Here is a 17781-nt window from a genome sequence, read left to right as displayed (position 1 = left end):
AAAATTCATGTTTTTAAATTTCCTTTTAGCTTGGTTTTACACTCAACCCATTTTAATGCAGCTCTGTAGGATTTTATAGCTGAATAACTATAAATTTGAATCAACTTATAACATGACATTCTAATCAATATACTGGGGATAGGAGGGCATATAGGTGTCTCTGGTGTACATACATTTTTTCTAAACTTCCAGATTTATCCAGTGTATCTTTTGGGTTTTTGTAGTAAAATTCATGCGTTAGTGATATTAGTAGTATTATAAAAAAAGTCAAGTTTTAATAAAGTTTTCCAAGTTTTTGAAAAAAATATTCAATGTAGCTTTGATTATTTCTCTAAGATCTCAGAAAACCAAGACTCTGCAGATGTTGATCCTCAGGAGCACTCATTTACCCGGACCATTGATGAAGAAGCTGAAATGGAAGAACAGGCTGAGCGAGACCGGGAAGAGGGGCATCCCGAGCCAGAGGATGAAGAAGAAGAACGGGAACATGAAGTGATGACAGCTGGCAGTGAGTACACCCTTCTTACTTCACAGATACACTTGTGGCATTCTTCATGTTAGGGGAACTAACTGGAAAAGAGAAAGGCAAAAATTTCTCTATGGTTTTTCTAAAAGGATCTGATATTCTACTGGTGATCTCAGTTTACATTAGTTAATGTTTCAGCTCTTAAAACTGTGCTAGTTACCTTTTGAAGCTATTATATTGCATGTTTTGGGCTGAAAAGCTCTGAAAGCAGGCTTTTAGAAATAATAACTGTTCTACTAAGTCTTATGCATGAAGTGATGCCCATGAGTGATTGGATAAGGTCATTTAGAGTTTGTTTTCGAGGTTAGCAGTTTGTCCACAGGCTTGGCCAACCTCTGTGTGGTGAGGAAGAGAGGCCCTTTCTGCATTTACTAGGCGAGCCTATTACTTTTTATATGTTATACTTCCTAAAATTATAAATTTCACCCTCTAATTACAGCCATTGTCAGTAGAGAGCAAGAATATACGTGAGACTATTAGCTCAGTGAATAATACTTTTCATACTTGTATATTCCAAGGTAACATAATTTTTAAACATAATCATTTAGATGTTTAAATAAAGATCTTATTTATTTATTTGACAGAGAGAGATCACAAGTAGGCAGAGAGGCAGGCAGAGAGAGAGGAAGGAAAGCAGGCTCCCTGCTGAGCAGAGAGCCCGATGTGGGGCTCGATCCCAGGAGCCCGGGATCACGACCTGAACTGAAGGCAGAGGCTTAACCCACTGAGCCACCCAGGCGCCTCTCATTTAGATGTTTAAAAGGAGATATCCATGTTTTTAAACACTTGTTAGTATCTTTTGAGTGATTTGGCTTTTTCAAATTAAAATGTGTACTTACTTTGTAAGTTAAAATATTATGGCTAGCTATACATTTGGTATTAGGATTGTCTATATGTATCAATTTGACACTTATTTTATTATCAGTTTGTTTGTGTTCTGCATACTTCTAAAAATGATTTGGAGGTGGCCCAAACCCAAAAACCACAGGAAAAAAAAACAAAAACAAAAACAAAAAACAAGGAAAAAGGGGATTGGAGATGGGGAGGGAAAATAATTATATCTTAAAAACCTAGGCTGAAAGAACTTTTGCAGTTAAAACTTAGTTCAGAAATTCTGGAAAGTAAAGTCCAAAGGGTAAAACACAATAGCAAAATATGACCCTTAATTATAGTAAAGAAAGTGTAGTAGTCATCCATGGAGTAGTAATTTTTAAACCAGCTATGGTTTTTGAGCACCTATGTTATCCACTGAACACTGGGTCAAATGCTTCTCATAGATTAGCTGATAATCCTGACAACAGTCTAGTGAGATGCACTCTAACACTTAGCCTATTTTAAAGGTGGGCAGGCTGAGGTTAAAGGAGACAAAATTATGTGCGTGTGGCCACTATTATTAGCAGCTGGAACTAGATAGAGTGAGATATGCCCCCAAATTCCAGTGACCATTCTCTTAATTACTTTAAATGATTTCCAGCTTTGTACTCTTGAGTTTGTTGCTGTGATTTTTGCAGAAATAAGAGACTCTAAAAACAGCGTATGAAAATAATGCTATAATAATTCTATAAAATACACATATAAAATCCATTTTTAAAGTTTGTACTTTGGTATGAACAGATGAATCTAGTATTTTACCAACTTTTCTCCTTGGGTTCCCAATAAGAATACTGTTTTCACTCCAAATTTGAGCAAAACATTCCTATTGTGGAGTATCTACTACTGCATCAGAACCTTAATAAAATCAGTGACTTTTTACACTTGTGAATTGGGAAGGGTTGATGCCACTTGGGTCTAGAGGCAATTTTGACTGTATATTATAACCATACACAGTTTCAGCAAAGAACTTTAGAGGTTGTACTTTTAAAAAATGTGTTGGAGATACAGCAAAATGTAGATGGTAGGAATTCTATAGACTTCAGAAGGGGAAAGGGGGCTTTTCATAACTATTGCAACTTAAATTTTATGTTTCTTTTGTAACCCGACATTTTTCATACCAAGGTCACGAACATTTCAGAAATATGTAGTTATTTTTATCTTACCCAGTAGTTTTGAAACTTTAGTGAACCTCAGAATTAGCTGGAAGATCTGTTAAAACACAGATTGCTGGCTCGGTGCCTACAGTTTCAGAAGGGTTGAGATAGGCCTAGTAATTTGCATTTCTAACGAGTACCCAGATAATGTTGATGCTTCTGGTCTGGGGCCACGCTTTGGAAAGTACTGATCTGACTCATTAGTAAGAGTAGAAATAGAATAAATCAAATCTAAATTCTGTAAAGGCATTTGTATTTCCTATTATAATTTTTGGTGAAAAGTTTAATATTTTACGTGTATTTAAGATAATTTTAACTTGGTAACTGTCTGTATTTAGTGTCTAAAAAATAATTTTTCCCTCTTTCAGTAATTTTTGATCCAAACTTTATGACTATTTTTATTGTTATTTTCTTTGCTCTTCTCTCCCCATGTGTTAAGACCTTGTTTTTGTGTTGCATGTTACAGAAATCTTTCAGTGTTTCCTCTCAGCCCGTGAAGTAGCTCGTAGCCGAGATCGAGATAGAATGAACAGTGGGGCAGGGTCTGGGGCTCGAGCTGATGATCCACCTCCTCAGTCTCAGCAAGAGCGAAGGGTCAGCACAGACCTTCCTGAGGGTCAGGATGTATACACTGCTGCCTGCAACTCTGTGATCCATCGGTGTGCCCTGTTAATATTAGGAGTAAGTCCTGTGATTGATGAGCTTCAGAAGCGAAAGGAAGAAGGACAGTTGCAGCAGCCTTCAACAAGTGCCTCTGAAGGGGGTGGACTTATGACCAGGTGGGACTGACTAGAAGCTTAAAATGTTATTTGACCCCCTTTGTTACATTATGCATTGAAATTCTTTATTCTCGAAGTCATAGTGGTCTCTGAAATTAATACAGACATGGAGGAGGAAATACAAATTGAGTATTGTGAAATAATGTGTTAATGTATTAAAGTAATTTAAAGAGTGATACTGATTCAACCTGGAACATACATTTCTGATTAAATGAGGCACAATTTTTCATACATACAAACAGCAGCAGTTGACAAACATGAATTTATTTGCATCTCTGCAATTCAGTGGCGTGCAAGTTATTTTGATGTAATTATAAAAGGTTTTGTGCTTACACAAGAGTCATGATTTCCCATTGACAAATAGAATTACTCCTCACTGTTTGTGTATTATCTCTATGCTGCTAGTTCCATTGAATTTTATGTTAACTAACAGTCCCAAATTGAAAAACTTCTCTTTGTGCCTGTGAGACAGGAGTGAAAGTCTTACTGCAGAGAGCCGGCTAGTCCACGCAAGTCCAAATTATAGACTGATCAAATCGAGGAGTGAATCTGATTTGTCTCAGCCTGAATCAGATGAAGAGGGTTATGCACTGGTAGGTATACCTAGTTTTAGTAAAGAGGGATTTTTGTTTTCAGGGTATAGGTACATAAGACTTTGGTGACAGTAAGTAATATGTGTTTGTCTTGACATAAAAGAGCTTTTTAAAAAAGAACTTTTAAGAGAAATAAGGTAACTATATTGCATAGATATTTACCACCTATATGTTAATGACTCTCAGATTTCTACCTTTAGCTTTGACTTCTTTCTAAACTCCAGATTCATATATCTGATTCCTTGATGGACATTCCACCTGAGTGAGGTTACCCCAATCTTAACCTATCTAAAAATAAATTCATCTTTCTTTCAAATCTTCTTGTCTTATTATATTCCCTGTCTTAGTAGGTGGTATTATTAACTACCCAGGATTCATCCTTTTACTTATTTTCTCGTCTTTGCAAACTCCCACACTCCTACACTTCAGTTAGTCAAATCTTGAAAATGTTACCCTTAATATATTTCTCATATGCCCTTTCCATCTCTTTTGCCACTGTTCTGTTTCAAACTTACCTCTTCTTTTGCTTGGACAACTCCAGAAGCATCTCAGCCTCTTGTTTTGTGCCCATTTTCCACATTTCACATGTCTTTTTATATCTCCTCTACTTAAAATCTTTCAGTACCTTCCAGTTATCTACCCAAAAAGCTTCAGGACCTAGACTGCAGGCAAGATGGTAATTTACCTAAGAAGTAAGAAGTGAAGTATACTATAGTGTGATAGGTAAATTATAGTGTGAAAACTGTCTTTAAGAGATTGCTTCTATTTGAGTAGCTTTGGACTTGGAGTTCATAGCTGGATTTTTAGTTTGGCTGTTCCTCTGTCTTGTATGTGAATAATCCATATGTGTTACTTGACTTCTCTGGGCCTTGGTGTTCCAGAGAATTGTGTTAGATCATTAGTGTCTGTTGTATTTATGGCAATGTTTGAGACTTGGCTTCTGGCCTTGATTCTACTTCTGAGGAGCTGTGAGACTGTGGCCATGTCACACAGCAGTTCAAACAGAAACTGGTTTTTTGGATTCAGTGGTCTATAAGCTCCATTTTTAGCTCTGAAATTTCTCTGTTGTGTGAATTGAGATGATGCATATGAAAATATTTTTGAAAGGTATAAAGGGCTACATGAACAGAAAGCTGTTGTTTAAAAGAAACGTCTAAGCATAAAAGATTCATCTTCTAAGGAAAGCCCAACAGTGTCTTTAAGGAGGTTTCATTGTATCATGATGTTTTTGTTTGTTTTCTTCCTTTTATTCTTTATTACCATTTGTAGCTCTGTGCTCACAGTTCATGTTCCCAGTCTTACAGCCTTTGAGATTTGCTTTTTTTTTTTTTTTCCAATCTGATCAGTCTCATTACATAGTCTCCCCCGCCATCATAATTTTATAACACAGATCATGTCCCTTCTCTTCTCAAACCTCCAATGACTTCACTTTTTCTCAGCTCAGAAGCCTTACAAGGGCCTATAAGACTGCATTTGCTGGCCCCACTGTCATTTTGTTCTCTTCTACTATTGTCCTTCTCGGGTGAGGACTCTCCCTCTGCCACAGTGGCCTCTTGACCTTTTTGTGAACATACCACACAGCTTCTCCTTAGGGCCTTTACCCAGCTCTTTCTTCCCACTAGAATACTTTTGTCTGCCTGGCTAATACCCTCACTTCAGCTTTTCATTCTGATGTTACTTTTTTAGTGAGGCCTACCTCTATGATTGCTGTTTGCCCTCCTTTCCCCATATTCATTACCTGTCCACCTGACCTTCCTGGGTTTTTTTGTTGTTTTGTGTCCCCTTCCTCCTCCAGTACCTAACATAATTTACTTATTTATTATAGGTATTCATCAGTTTTTGTTATCCTACATAAGCATATAAGCTCTTTGAGGAGGAGTTTTGCTCTTTCATTTGCTGCTATTTAGAAACACCTTTAGTACCTGGTACATAGTAGGCAGTCACTAAAATTGTCTTGATTTGCTTTATTTTCTTGTTTTTGTTTGTTTGTTTTTAAATATTTTATTTATTTATTTATTTATTTATTTGTCAGAGAGAGAGAGAGAGAGAGAGAGAGTATTCACAAGCAGGTAGAGGCGGAGAGAGAAGCAGGCTCCCTGCTGAGCAAGGAACCTATTGCAGGACTCGATCCCAGGACTCTCGGATCATGACCTGAGCTGAAGGCAGCAGCTTAATGAACTGAGCCACCCAGGCGTTCCTGCTTTGTTTTTTTAATGACTGAATTGCCATTTATTTTGGTAAAATTTCAGCACCTGTTCTGTCTTTTCTGCTCTTTCATTCAGGTCTTTGTTACCTTTGCTTGGGACTGGTAGTCTTCAAACTGATCTCCCTACTTTTTTTCAGTTCCTCTCCTTAGACACAGTTCCCAGAGTTAGAGCTCTTGAAAATGCACACAGGAACAACACCTGCTCTCATGCTACCCTCGTACTCAAAAAACTCAGTGACTCTCTACTGCCTACCCAGAAATCAGAGATTCTGGAAGATACTTCCTCCCTGCCTTTGGCTAGTTACCCCTGTGGTAATCTGCATTTTGGGTGTGGTAGTCCACCTGCCAGACCCGAAATATACCTCTTGAGCTTCTGTTCAAGCACTTTTTGTCTCAAGTGTTCTTCTCCTGGATTTTATTGGTGGGGGATCCTAGCTCTCTCTTAAGAACTGGCCAAAATGTCAACTCTTCCAGAAAGCTTTTCCAAAATTATGTTGTTCACAGTGAGTCTCCATGTTATTTCCATAGCAGTTTGTTAGTACCTCTGATGAACCACTAATGGGTTGTCTCATTTTAGACTTATTTCTGTATTATTAATATTTCCAGTAAACCTCTTAGAAGGTCTTGGTTTGTTGTATTGCCCCGATATCTTTTATAATATGCAAAGCATAGTAAAATATTGATAATTTATTCCCATTGAAATGAAAAGATGAAAGATGAGGATAGATGTAGTTAAAGCAACATACTTTTAGAAAACAAACAATGAAATCGGACATAGTCCCAATAGGCTTATGATTTACTGTTGATTTTCACCTGGGGCAAGACACTTAACTTTTCTGAGCCCTTGCTTCTTTATCTTTGAAATAGAGAATAAAACTATAAAACTACCTGTTACGCTGACCTCAACTGGGTTGTTGTAAAGAACAAATTTGGTAATATAATTTAAAACATTTTGAAAATTATGTTTTCGAAACAATGGAAAGACAGATCAGTAGAGGTGGACTAGCCTCAGATTTAATTGCTAGGATTGTTCATTTAGTTTGCATACAGTTTTTAAAAGATTAATAAGCACATTTTTGAAAAGGTTTATTCATGTTCATCTTTACTTATGGAATGTTTGAAAGATAGTATTGTAAGAGGTGGGAGAGTCAGGAACCAGAGCAAATTCTTTTGCTGCTAAAAGGAAACCTGGGCTAAGCCTTCATTTTTAGAGAGCCTGGTATACATGAAGAAGAGCAAGCAGTGTGGGCAGTTTTGGGTTTTTCCAGCTAAAATATATTATCCTTCTGTCTGAGGTTATTTAGGATTACCATTCATATCCTTGATATCTAGGAGTATTTCATTTATTCTGAATAATGAATGAGTGAAATGCTTTCTTAAATAATTAAAGTTAGCTTAATGCTAAGTATATTTCTTTTATTATTTTTTTTAAGATTTATTTATTTTAGAAAGTTAGCGAGCATGAGCAGGTGGGTCTGTGGGAGTGGGAGAAAGAATCTCAAGCAGACTCAGCACTCAACTGTGGAGGCCAGTGCAAGGCTCAGTCTCATGATGTGAGATCATGATCTGACCTGAAACCAAGAGTCAGATGCTTAACGGACCTGGTCACCCAGGTGCCTCATCTTTATCCTTCTTTTATAAAGAGTATTATATGATATATATCTTCTTCTCTGTCTTAGTAAACAGAAAAACCTCAGCAAACAGTTGATTTAACCTAAGTTTAACTATTTGATTGACAGTTGTCATACCAACATTTTGTACTACAGTCTCTTAATCTACCCCTTCTCCCCCTTATTTCACAAAGTATTTGATTTAGTGTATAAAAAGAAATAATTTATCAAGGTATAAATTAGATTAATTAATTAGAGCTGAAAGAAGCTGAGAGGTAAATCCCTGTATAAGATTTGTATACCTCAGTACTCCTGTGATGTCCTGCTGAAGGTGAGCCACCAGATAGGAAAAGCATGACTCATATGATTCAATGTCTAAAAGATACAAACTAGTTGTTCAAAGAAACACAGATAATCCTGGTTCTGAGGCCTGAGATAAAATTCTTCCATGAGTCTTCATGACAGAGGTACTATGTGATAAAAATATTTTATTGCATGACACAGTGATATCTTCAGGAGTTATTGTGACATTTGGTGTTTTGTCCAGCACTAGATGGCCTGACACTATACTTCTTTTTGGTGTGTGTGTGTGTGTGTGTGTAAGACAGTATGTGTTTATCCACAATGTTGGTACATGTGTCTGTTTGTAACCAGGTAACAATTTTCTACAGTGACATTTCCTAAATGAGTCTATTTTGTCATTTCTGCAACCTTTCTTCTTTGTCACCAGTTTTTTTAATTGTATGATAGAGTATGAATGGACTTCCTAAGACTATTATGTCAAGTCTGTGTGTAAATAAGCCACCTATGGTTTTTGGTTGGGCATATGAGCAAAGCAGATAGTTGTCTACACATGCTCCCCAACAGAAATATACTTGTGTTCTTCCTGAAAGCCTTCACTGTTTTTATTGAGCAGTCTGCAGTTTGACCAATTTGAGATGTTTATATTTAACAGGCTTTTTAAAACATTTTAAAATCTTTCAAAATACTTCTAGGAGATTTAAGATTAAGATTTAAGACCATGTTATTTTTCTGTTAGTATAGATTCATCAGATCCTCTTTCTCTAAACACCTAGCCAACACTAGTTGGGCTCTTGAAAAAATGTAAAGTGGGAATGGAGCAAGTAATAATTTTTGAAAACAGAACTTTGCTACAGGGGGCTTTAGACATCTAGAAGGTATTAATAAGGTCATGGTATGTTCAGAAAATAAAAGACAAGGATTCCAAAGAAGAAAAGGTGACAACAAAGAAAAACTTGTGCTACTTTGCAGTGTTTATTAGTGTATACCTTGACTTTGTGTTTTAGTATCTCAGAATTGTAGCTGGGCTTTCTTAGAGCTGTTTTTTGTGGGATTTTAGAGACTTTATATTTTTAATCTTACTTGACTTGTGAATAAGCAGCACATTGCTATAATTATATATATATTTTTGCTCTAATATTGTATTAAATCTTAATTTTAAAACACTTTTCACAACTAAATTTTATCATTTATTTTTAACTTAATAGAGTGGAAGACGAAATGTTGATTTGGATTTGGCATCATCTCATAGAAAGAGAGGTAACTATTAAGATATTAAAAATCTGGTTAAATGAAGTAGCTGTTATTATATCTGATGTATTTAGATATGATTGTCATTGAAGTGTTATTGCAGAAACAAACATACAAACATCTTATTGGAAGACTTAAAAGGAAGATCATTTTCTTTAAAATCTAGAAATGTCTAGGAGTTAATAATCTGTTCTGTTTCTCATTTGTCATGTGTTTTGACTTTGTAAAAAGTCCAGTGGAACTCCAGAAGCAATGCTTTACATTTTGGAGGTTATGGACATGATTTGCCATGTTTTAGTTCACTGGTATAGTTGCCATAGTTTAAAAGGTGTTTCAGGGAGAGCTCTTCTCCATTAACCCTCCCACATACCCATGCATACTTTCAGAAAGTTGCTACTTTTTTCCCCTCTTCTCTTTGCCTCTTAAGATGAAGCATGTAAGGCATGAACTTAGGATTTCTAGGCAGAAATTTTTCCATGAGGAACAGTTTTAGAATGTCATCAAGAGTTAAGCTTGTTTGTTAGAAGCTCTACCTTAGTGAATAATGTAGTTTACTCTTGGTTATATATACAGATGTATGGAAAGGATAGCAGTTTCAGAGAATCTAAATTCAGGGATAACTAAAAACTCTCCAAGTATTATTCTGTATTACCTGGCACTCTTATTAAACCCATTTTTACTGTGGTTGTGAAAATAGGAGATGTTCAGAGTTGGCACTAGTGGCAATTTTTTAAAAGCCTGTGGGAAAAATTTTTTCTTATGATATTAAGTCTTCTGTACTTCAAAAGAAAGGTCTTCATAGCTTCCTTGGCAGGATGTTAGGTTTCCCCTCCACAGGAAAACATTTGAGAAATGAAGGGAAAACTGAGGAATAAGGAGAAACACACACACAGTTTTTTCATTTTTGTGCTTATAACTTAGAATATGATAATATTTTGTCCTATAATTAGAATACAGAGAATGACTTTTCTGAAATACTAGGACTAATGACTAGAACTGGTGCTTTCTTTATTGGAAAGTCTTTGGAGACTGTAACATATCTGTTGGGTTATAACGTAGCTGCTGGGTTTCTAAAAAAATTATAAGGTGCTTATATATGAAAAAGATGTTTAATATAATGTACAGCATGTACTTTATTATTTTCTAATTCTTTGAAAATTGGCTGTTCATCTGCCATAATTAGCCAGAGAATTCTTTTCCTTAACCACTTAGGAATTAAATTTTTGGTTAGCTCAGGTGAGCCCTGTTGCTAAAATTTCTGTAATGTTAACGAATGCATATCATTTGGTGCTAGAGAGATGTTTCCAAACTTAACCAAGTAGCGTAAGGGATCTAGTCTACAGTTTAAGAGCTTCCTACTATAGTAATTATATTCATATGTGATAGTCCATTAGCTAAAATTTTCTTTTCTCTCAAAATCTTGTTTGTGGAAATACAAATTTGTATGGAAATACAAATGTGAGACTTAGTCTATATTATCCATGACAGCAAAGTAATGTTTAGAATAAAATAGAAAGTGGTATCTTTATCTTTGAATTAAGCATACCCTAGAATTCAGGTGTAAATTACTTAGGAGGAATTACTGTAACACTTCAGAATTACTGTCCTAGAGTTGCTACCTATTCAGGTTTTAAAACTCTTATCCTGTAAGCTGATCTGGAGTTTCTGTAGTTTTAGATCTAAATAGATACAAATGAACTAAGCCATTAATCCAAATTTTGTTTGTGGCTAAACTACCTTTTCCAAAAAGCTCAAGATAGTACCAAAATCTATTAACCTGTTGGAATTTAACTTTATTTTGTTGAAAACAGAAAAGCAAATATAGGATCTCTTGGGAAAAGTTTTTATTTTTAATTATCCATTTAGGAAATTATAATAGGGAGGCAAACTAGTTAAATAAGTTTTCATGATATCACTTAATATGGTAACAATTTATCTTAGTAATCATTACATTTTAATGTTCTCAGAGGAAAAAGTCTGCTGCTAATGACTTTGTTCCTAGATATAGGTGACTAGAAAGTAGAAGTACTATTTTAGGAAGGGCAGCAAAAATAAGTAGGTTTCAATCTCATGAATCTTGGAGCTTGTGGATTAAACAATGAAAATGTACATATAATAGTTTTATTATGGATTACCTTCTTTAAAAGAAACAAATATTGAAAATACGTTTAGGAGAATATATTTTGAAAGGAATTTTTAAAGATCATGTATATTTACTAACTACCTTCTGACAATGGTGGGTTTTTTTTTTTTTGTTTTGTTTTGCTCTTAAGTAATGGTAAAATAAGCTACCCTATTTTTTCCTTATTATTGCCAATATGGACCAGATGCCATAAGCCTTAGTATGCCTATCTTGAGTTGGGCAGGTGAACCAACCAAGTCTGAGAACTGTTTGGGGCCATTTAGGTGTTCTGATTCTAACTTGAGCAATGAAGGACAAACAGCTGTCCAGCTAAGTGAGACTTCTACACACTTGTTTACCACTTTCCAATATTTTGAAGTGGAAATGTAAACTTTTTCCTCACATAGCTTTTGTAATAAATAGTCTCAGTGGTCCTGAGTTATTAAAAATCTAATAAAAATTAGAGATAAGTGTCTATGTCCCATTTACTGAAATTAAATGGATGTATCAATAACAGTTAATGGTTGTATACACATTTCACCTGCCCTTATGGTGCTTCCAAAGACTGCTCCTTGGGAGTTCCTAGTGCCTGTAATTTCAGTATTTGGTTGGAAATACTAGGATTCATGCTATTAAGCCATGATTGCTTCTTCTTCCTTCACTCCAGTGCATGTTTCATAGTTGGTCCAAGTAAGGGCATATAGGAAGGAATAGAGCAAAATGAGTAAATAAATTTAGCTCCTTCAACTTGCTCATCTCTTTAGAGGCATGCAAGCTAAATTCTAAAACCAAAAAAAGTTACAAAATACTTTAAAAAGAGATAAGTGAAACATATTTCTGCTTAGCACTTCAGAGATAATATGACATTTGCATTCTTTAAAACCTGTAAACTGCTTATGTATGCCAGTCATTGTTCTAATGACGTAAAACATATTAACACATTTAATTCTTAGAGCAGCTTGTCAAAATTTTTGACAAAGCCTGTTACGTGTGTTAGTATTTTGGAACTTTGATAAATACCATAAAGACTTGCAGTAGTTGTGTGGAACTAAGCTCATCCTTCACTGAAAGATACTTTTCTGCAGATACTTAACTTTAGTTTTCATAGTTAAGCTGAAGCTGATGCACTGAAAAATGGTGGGAATACCAAAGCAACAATTTAAGAAGCAGAGATCTTCTTAATTAAAATATCATATTGTTGGATTTTTTTTTTTTTTATTCCCTAGGTCTTTAAATAAAGTGTTAGGGTTTTACAGCTATAATAATACTGGAAGCATTTATCAGCATGTGTGTTTTGTGGTATAACATGTATGGGTGAAATGCTGTTGTAACTGTGCATTTCAAATTAGATTATATAAAGAAGAGCAAATGTAAATGTTGTCTCCTGTATCAAATTTCTCCTTTTGTCTTCTGATTCTTGTGTGGTAGTGTATTTACTCCTTTTTGGCCAGTTGAGCCCCAGAAAAAAGAAGAGCTTCAAGCAAGTACATGATGGCATGTTTAATTTTTTTCCCCTTTTGGCTTGCCTACATATTTTATGGTTTATAAAGTATGTATTGCAGCTCTGCCATGTTCATTTTGAAAATTCCATTTAAGAACCAAAGTTTTAAGGACAAGTAAACAATCTCAAAAATTTTCTTAGACTTTATATTTTCTTTTTATAGTAGATGACTCTGAATTAATACTAAGTAGGAACTGGACTTAGTCACATACTCTGTGGAAGCTTTTGTTGTACTTTTCAGACACAGTATTTCCTGTATTCAGATTAAACAATATCGAACAAACCAAAGTTATCAGGTTGTTAGAATATTTTTTAAATATTAAGAGTTCTGTCATCTCATTTCCATAATGTAAGGTTTTGTTTTAAAATATTTTTTATGTCACCCTAAGTATTTGGGTTACAGTTATTTTATTTATGTATCCTAATGCTTTCATTCGTATTTTTCTTGTTCTTTCTTTTAGTCATACAAAGTTTTGTTTGGGTCTTACACCTAATAAGTTGCGTCTTTTTCATTGGCGTCATCAAACTATGCCTAGTAAGCCAAGTTTGGTCTGCTACCTTTTTTTGTAAATAAGGTTTTGCTGGAGCACAGCCACACAGTCATTTGCTTATATATTGTCTATGGCTACTTTCTTACGACAGCAGCAAAGTTGAGTGATTGTAGCACAGACCTTTATGACCCACAAAAACCTAAAATATTTACTGTCTGATTCTTTATACAAAAACTTCAGCTCCTGCTTTAATTTGCAGAGAGGGTTTGAATGGGTTGCCCACCCATTCCTAGAACATTTTGGGGTATATTAAAGAAATTCACTCTTTATATATTCTTCATAGTTGAACCTTTGTGTAGGCAGGCAGGTGACATTTCCATGGACTAGTGACTCGTGATGTTGACTAATAACAGGAATATGTAAGATCACATCCTTCCCATAAAATTAAGAAATTCATGTTATTAATTTAACAGATCAACTTTTTGTGTCTCTGTTTCCTCAGTTGGAAATTGAGGACTACATAGTCTTCAAGGGCTGTTTTACTTCTGTGGTTCTAACACTAGCTCATGGCATATTTTATTTTCATTTTGAAAAGTAATTTGTAAGTATTGGAAAACAGAACTTTTTATTCTGAGATTTTATTATTGAACAAAGAAGTTCAATGCAGAGATCCAGAAACTATCATTTGTAAGTTCATGCTATATCCAGATTCTGAATTTGAGGTGCTTAAGGACATGGAAAAGGATTCTTTCTTTCTTTCTTTTTTTATTAGGTTCTGCTTTATTCTTTAAATATCATTTTTAATTTAATACGTTATCCATCCTGGACATTATTCTTTAGATTTTTTTTTACTCTTTTCTATTTTATGTGAAACAATACTCAGCTATACAATTTAGGGAATTTTTCAGGTTGATTGTTTTTCATGCTCAGTAAAACTGAAAATTCAGCATTTTTTTAATCTTAAGAATTCTTGCTGAAACATGGGAGGCAGATAAACCATGTATTTGTGGTCATTTTAAATTATTCTAGTAGAATGCTTATAAATTATTTCAGTTACTTTATAATATTGGCTGAATTTCTACATCTTATTTTGAAGTCCTGGGGTTTTACTGACATTTGGTATAGTAATTCAGAAATAAGTTAGACAGTCAATATTTTATTTATTTGTTTCTCTGTGGGCATTAGTATTTAAGTAGTTCTCTTCCCAATTCTTTTTCATCTTGTTATGCAACAGATAGAATTTTTGGAGTGCATATTTTATTGGGTACTTAAGATGCATTCCTAAAAGAGAAATTTGGTATATTCACATAATAGGACATTATACAGCACTCAGACAAATGAACTATGGCTACGTGCAATAATGTGAATGAATATTGGCAGTATTATATTGATGGAAGAGAGTATGCCCAAAAAGAGTACATAAAATGCTATTTTTTGTAAAATCAAAACCCACTAAAACTGAACATTCTTTGTCTTGGGAATGAATACATATAAGATAAAACAGTATTTAGTATTAATAAAAGCAAAGGAATGATAAACCCAGCTTAGGGTTAATGACAGCCTTAGCTAGGAGGAAATAGGGAGAGATGGGTTGGAGGAGGAGCAGAGCAGCAGATAGGCAGTTATAAGTTTTTATCAATTTTCTAGTTCTTGTGTTCATGTTTATTATAAATAAATACAGAAACAGGCCATTTTGGACCAATGATGAGAGTATATCATGAGCCAAGGATTATGATTAATCTAATTCATATACCTGAAGTCAATTAAATTAAAAAAGACAAGGCATGTAAGAACGGGACATTTATATATTTATTTAAAGTTAATATTGCCATGTGACTTAGACAGCTGTTGAGTTAAAACATATTAACATATTCATTGTCTAATGTTTTCACCTATTATAAGTCTAGAAAATGCCCACTGGCAAAACTAATGGTATTATATCTAGCAACTATTGTGACATCACTTGGTAATTTTAAATAGATACCATTTTACAGTGAATCTCATATATTCTTGTCTGTGAAACTTTGCTTCCTCTATCTAGGAGTTTCACAGCCTGCAATAAATATGCATATGACACAGTGAAAGTGTTTCTTATATTAATGACACCCAAAGGGTGATGTTTGTGTCTCCTTTTTGTGTAAGTTTACTTGCCCTTCTATATTCATTTTTTTGGTAATGTTTCATTGTAGATATGTAGACTTTTTGCTCAGTCTTAACTTTTTGCAAAAATAATGTTAAATCAGATAAAGTTGTATTACTGTTAGGTCTTACCAGCAGTGTCCCAAGTGTCTAGTTCTTTTTTGTTCATAAATGGTGGTCTGGTTTAATACTGCAGAGCATTTTAAGCTAAGCATTTTGAGAGCAGCTTCTGCCTTTCTTTTTCTTGTGGCAGCGTGTTGCTAAAGCGCTTAAAGAGACACTGAAACATCAAACAGGGCTTTTCCTTTATTTTCTTACATTGCTCTACTTTTTGTTTGTTTGTTTTTTTACCAAAGCATTTTGCTCAAATTCACTTAATGCATGCATGTATTCAAACATGAGTGTCCATTTCTCACCAGTTGGTATGGTAGCAGCACTCAGCCCTCGTCTAGTTTCAGAATTTATGCTCTACTTGGTTGACATTGATACATGTTTGTTCTGTTTGTAGGTCCTTTGCACAGTCAGTTGGAATCCCTGAGTGACTCTTGGGCTCACCTGAAACATAGCAGAGACTGGTTATGCAACTCCTCTTACTCCTTTGAGTCTGATTTTGATCTGACCAAGTCTTTGGGAGTTCACACTTTGATTGAAAATGTTGTAAGCTTTGTGAGTGGAGATGTGGGGAATGCCCCAGGTTTTAAGGAACCAGAGGAAAGTATGTCTACAAGTCCCCAAGCCTCCATCATTGCAATGGAACAGCAGCAGTTAAGGGCAGAAGTAAGTCTTTGATATTTATTCCTCATAAGGCACTAGAGAAACTTAAATCATTGAAAGCACAATAGTAGGAAAATCTTTTCCTTCTCTTCTACTCCTTCCTTCTCCCTTTCCTCCACCTGAACTTTTTGATGTCACTCTCATGACTGAAACAGCATAATGTTTTGTTTGAAGTGGACAAAGTTCATTTTTAATTGCCATCTCTTAGAACAAGGTACTTTAATCATAAGTCTTTCCTTGTCTCCTAGAAATCAGGGTGAGACTGGCTGGTGAGCATATAGATATGGTTCTTAGAGCCTCAGTTTTGACCCATTTGTCTCCATTTAAAAAATATTTATATTGCAGAAGACTTCATAGAAACATGCTAAAATCCATACTTTAAAATGACATTTCAAATAATGTCATTAACAAAGTTATGTGAAAAAAAGATCAAATAGTTGTATCAGAGTTACCTCTTGGGTTATTAAAATAGTGTATGAATATTGCTAATCATTGCTTGCTGCTTTTCTACTTGATATTAATGTTTGGGAGACACAAAGTTACTTTTGTAGTTTGTAAGAGCTTTTCTCTATTTTAGCAATGTTTGATAAATAATCTAAACGTGTACTAGGAAATGAAACGTATCTCCAGTATATTAATATAAAGTTAAGCATTTTTTCTTTTACTATTTTACAGAAATAAATGGCATATTTGTTATTAAATTATTTTGAAAAATATAAATAAATAAAAAGGGCTAGATTAGAACCCTTAAGTAATAATGATGAATGCTAAAATTAGTGAGCAAAACTTCAAGGAGACATAAGATGTCTTCATAACCTCAAAGTATCTCCCTCAAAATATTTATTAATTATTCTGGTTTTAACATATATACAAATTCCTTTTTTTTTTTTAAGATTTTATTTATTTGAGAGTGGGCGGACATGAGCATGGGGGAAGGGCAAAGAGAGAGGGAGAAGTAGACTTCCTGCTGAGCAGGGAGCCAGATATGGGGTTCCATCCCAGGACCCTGAGATCATGACCTGAGCCACCCAGACACCCTTGTACACAAATTCTTTAATACCCTTCCTTCTAGGAGGTAAAGCTTAATTCCTCCTTTTTCTCTGGGTAAGCTGGACTTAGGAGCTCACGGCTTACAGAGTATAAAAAGGGGAAAAAAATGAATTAATTTTACATTGTGGAAACCTGGCAGACATAATGTTAGCCAAGTGATCAAGAGTAACATCATCGGTAATAAATTATGGTGCTACCATGCATCTCTGAAGGACTTTTGGTATTTTCCCCCAAATCCATAACTCTAGTCCAGTCATGAGAAAACATTGGGCAAATCCAAACTGAGGGATATTCTATAAAATACATGAACAGCTCCTCCAAAAGAAAGATGAAAACTGTCACAGACTAAAGGAGACTAAGGAAACATGACAGTTAAATGCAACAAGCTTTCTGGCATTAGATCTTGGAACAG

General features: G+C 34.8%; 1 protein-coding gene across 8 annotated transcripts in view; it reads left to right on the top strand.

Annotated features, from left to right (window-relative positions):
- HERC1 (HECT and RLD domain containing E3 ubiquitin protein ligase family member 1) overlaps positions 1 to 17781 on the top strand; it is a 190806-nt gene that overhangs the window by 87198 nt on the left and 85827 nt on the right. For 6 of the 8 annotated variants that reach the window (XM_059180731.1, XM_059180733.1, XM_059180732.1 and 3 more), the window contains 5 exons: positions 337 to 508; positions 2993 to 3332; positions 3805 to 3925; positions 9250 to 9301; positions 16054 to 16322. In XM_059180731.1, coding sequence (XP_059036714.1) covers positions 337 to 508; positions 2993 to 3332; positions 3805 to 3925; positions 9250 to 9301; positions 16054 to 16322 — 954 coding nt within the window. The remainder of the gene's footprint in view (positions 1 to 336; positions 509 to 2992; positions 3333 to 3804; positions 3926 to 9249; positions 9302 to 16053; positions 16323 to 17781) is intronic. The other 2 variants (XM_059180736.1, XM_059180734.1) reach the window with 1 other exon arrangement.

The sequence above is a fragment of the Mustela lutreola genome, chromosome 7, assembly GCF_030435805.1.
Source record: "Mustela lutreola isolate mMusLut2 chromosome 7, mMusLut2.pri, whole genome shotgun sequence".
NCBI lineage: Eukaryota > Metazoa > Chordata > Mammalia > Carnivora > Mustelidae > Mustela > Mustela lutreola.
The sequence above is the reverse complement of the archived record's forward strand: the minus strand, read 5'-3'. Positions and strand labels throughout refer to the sequence as shown.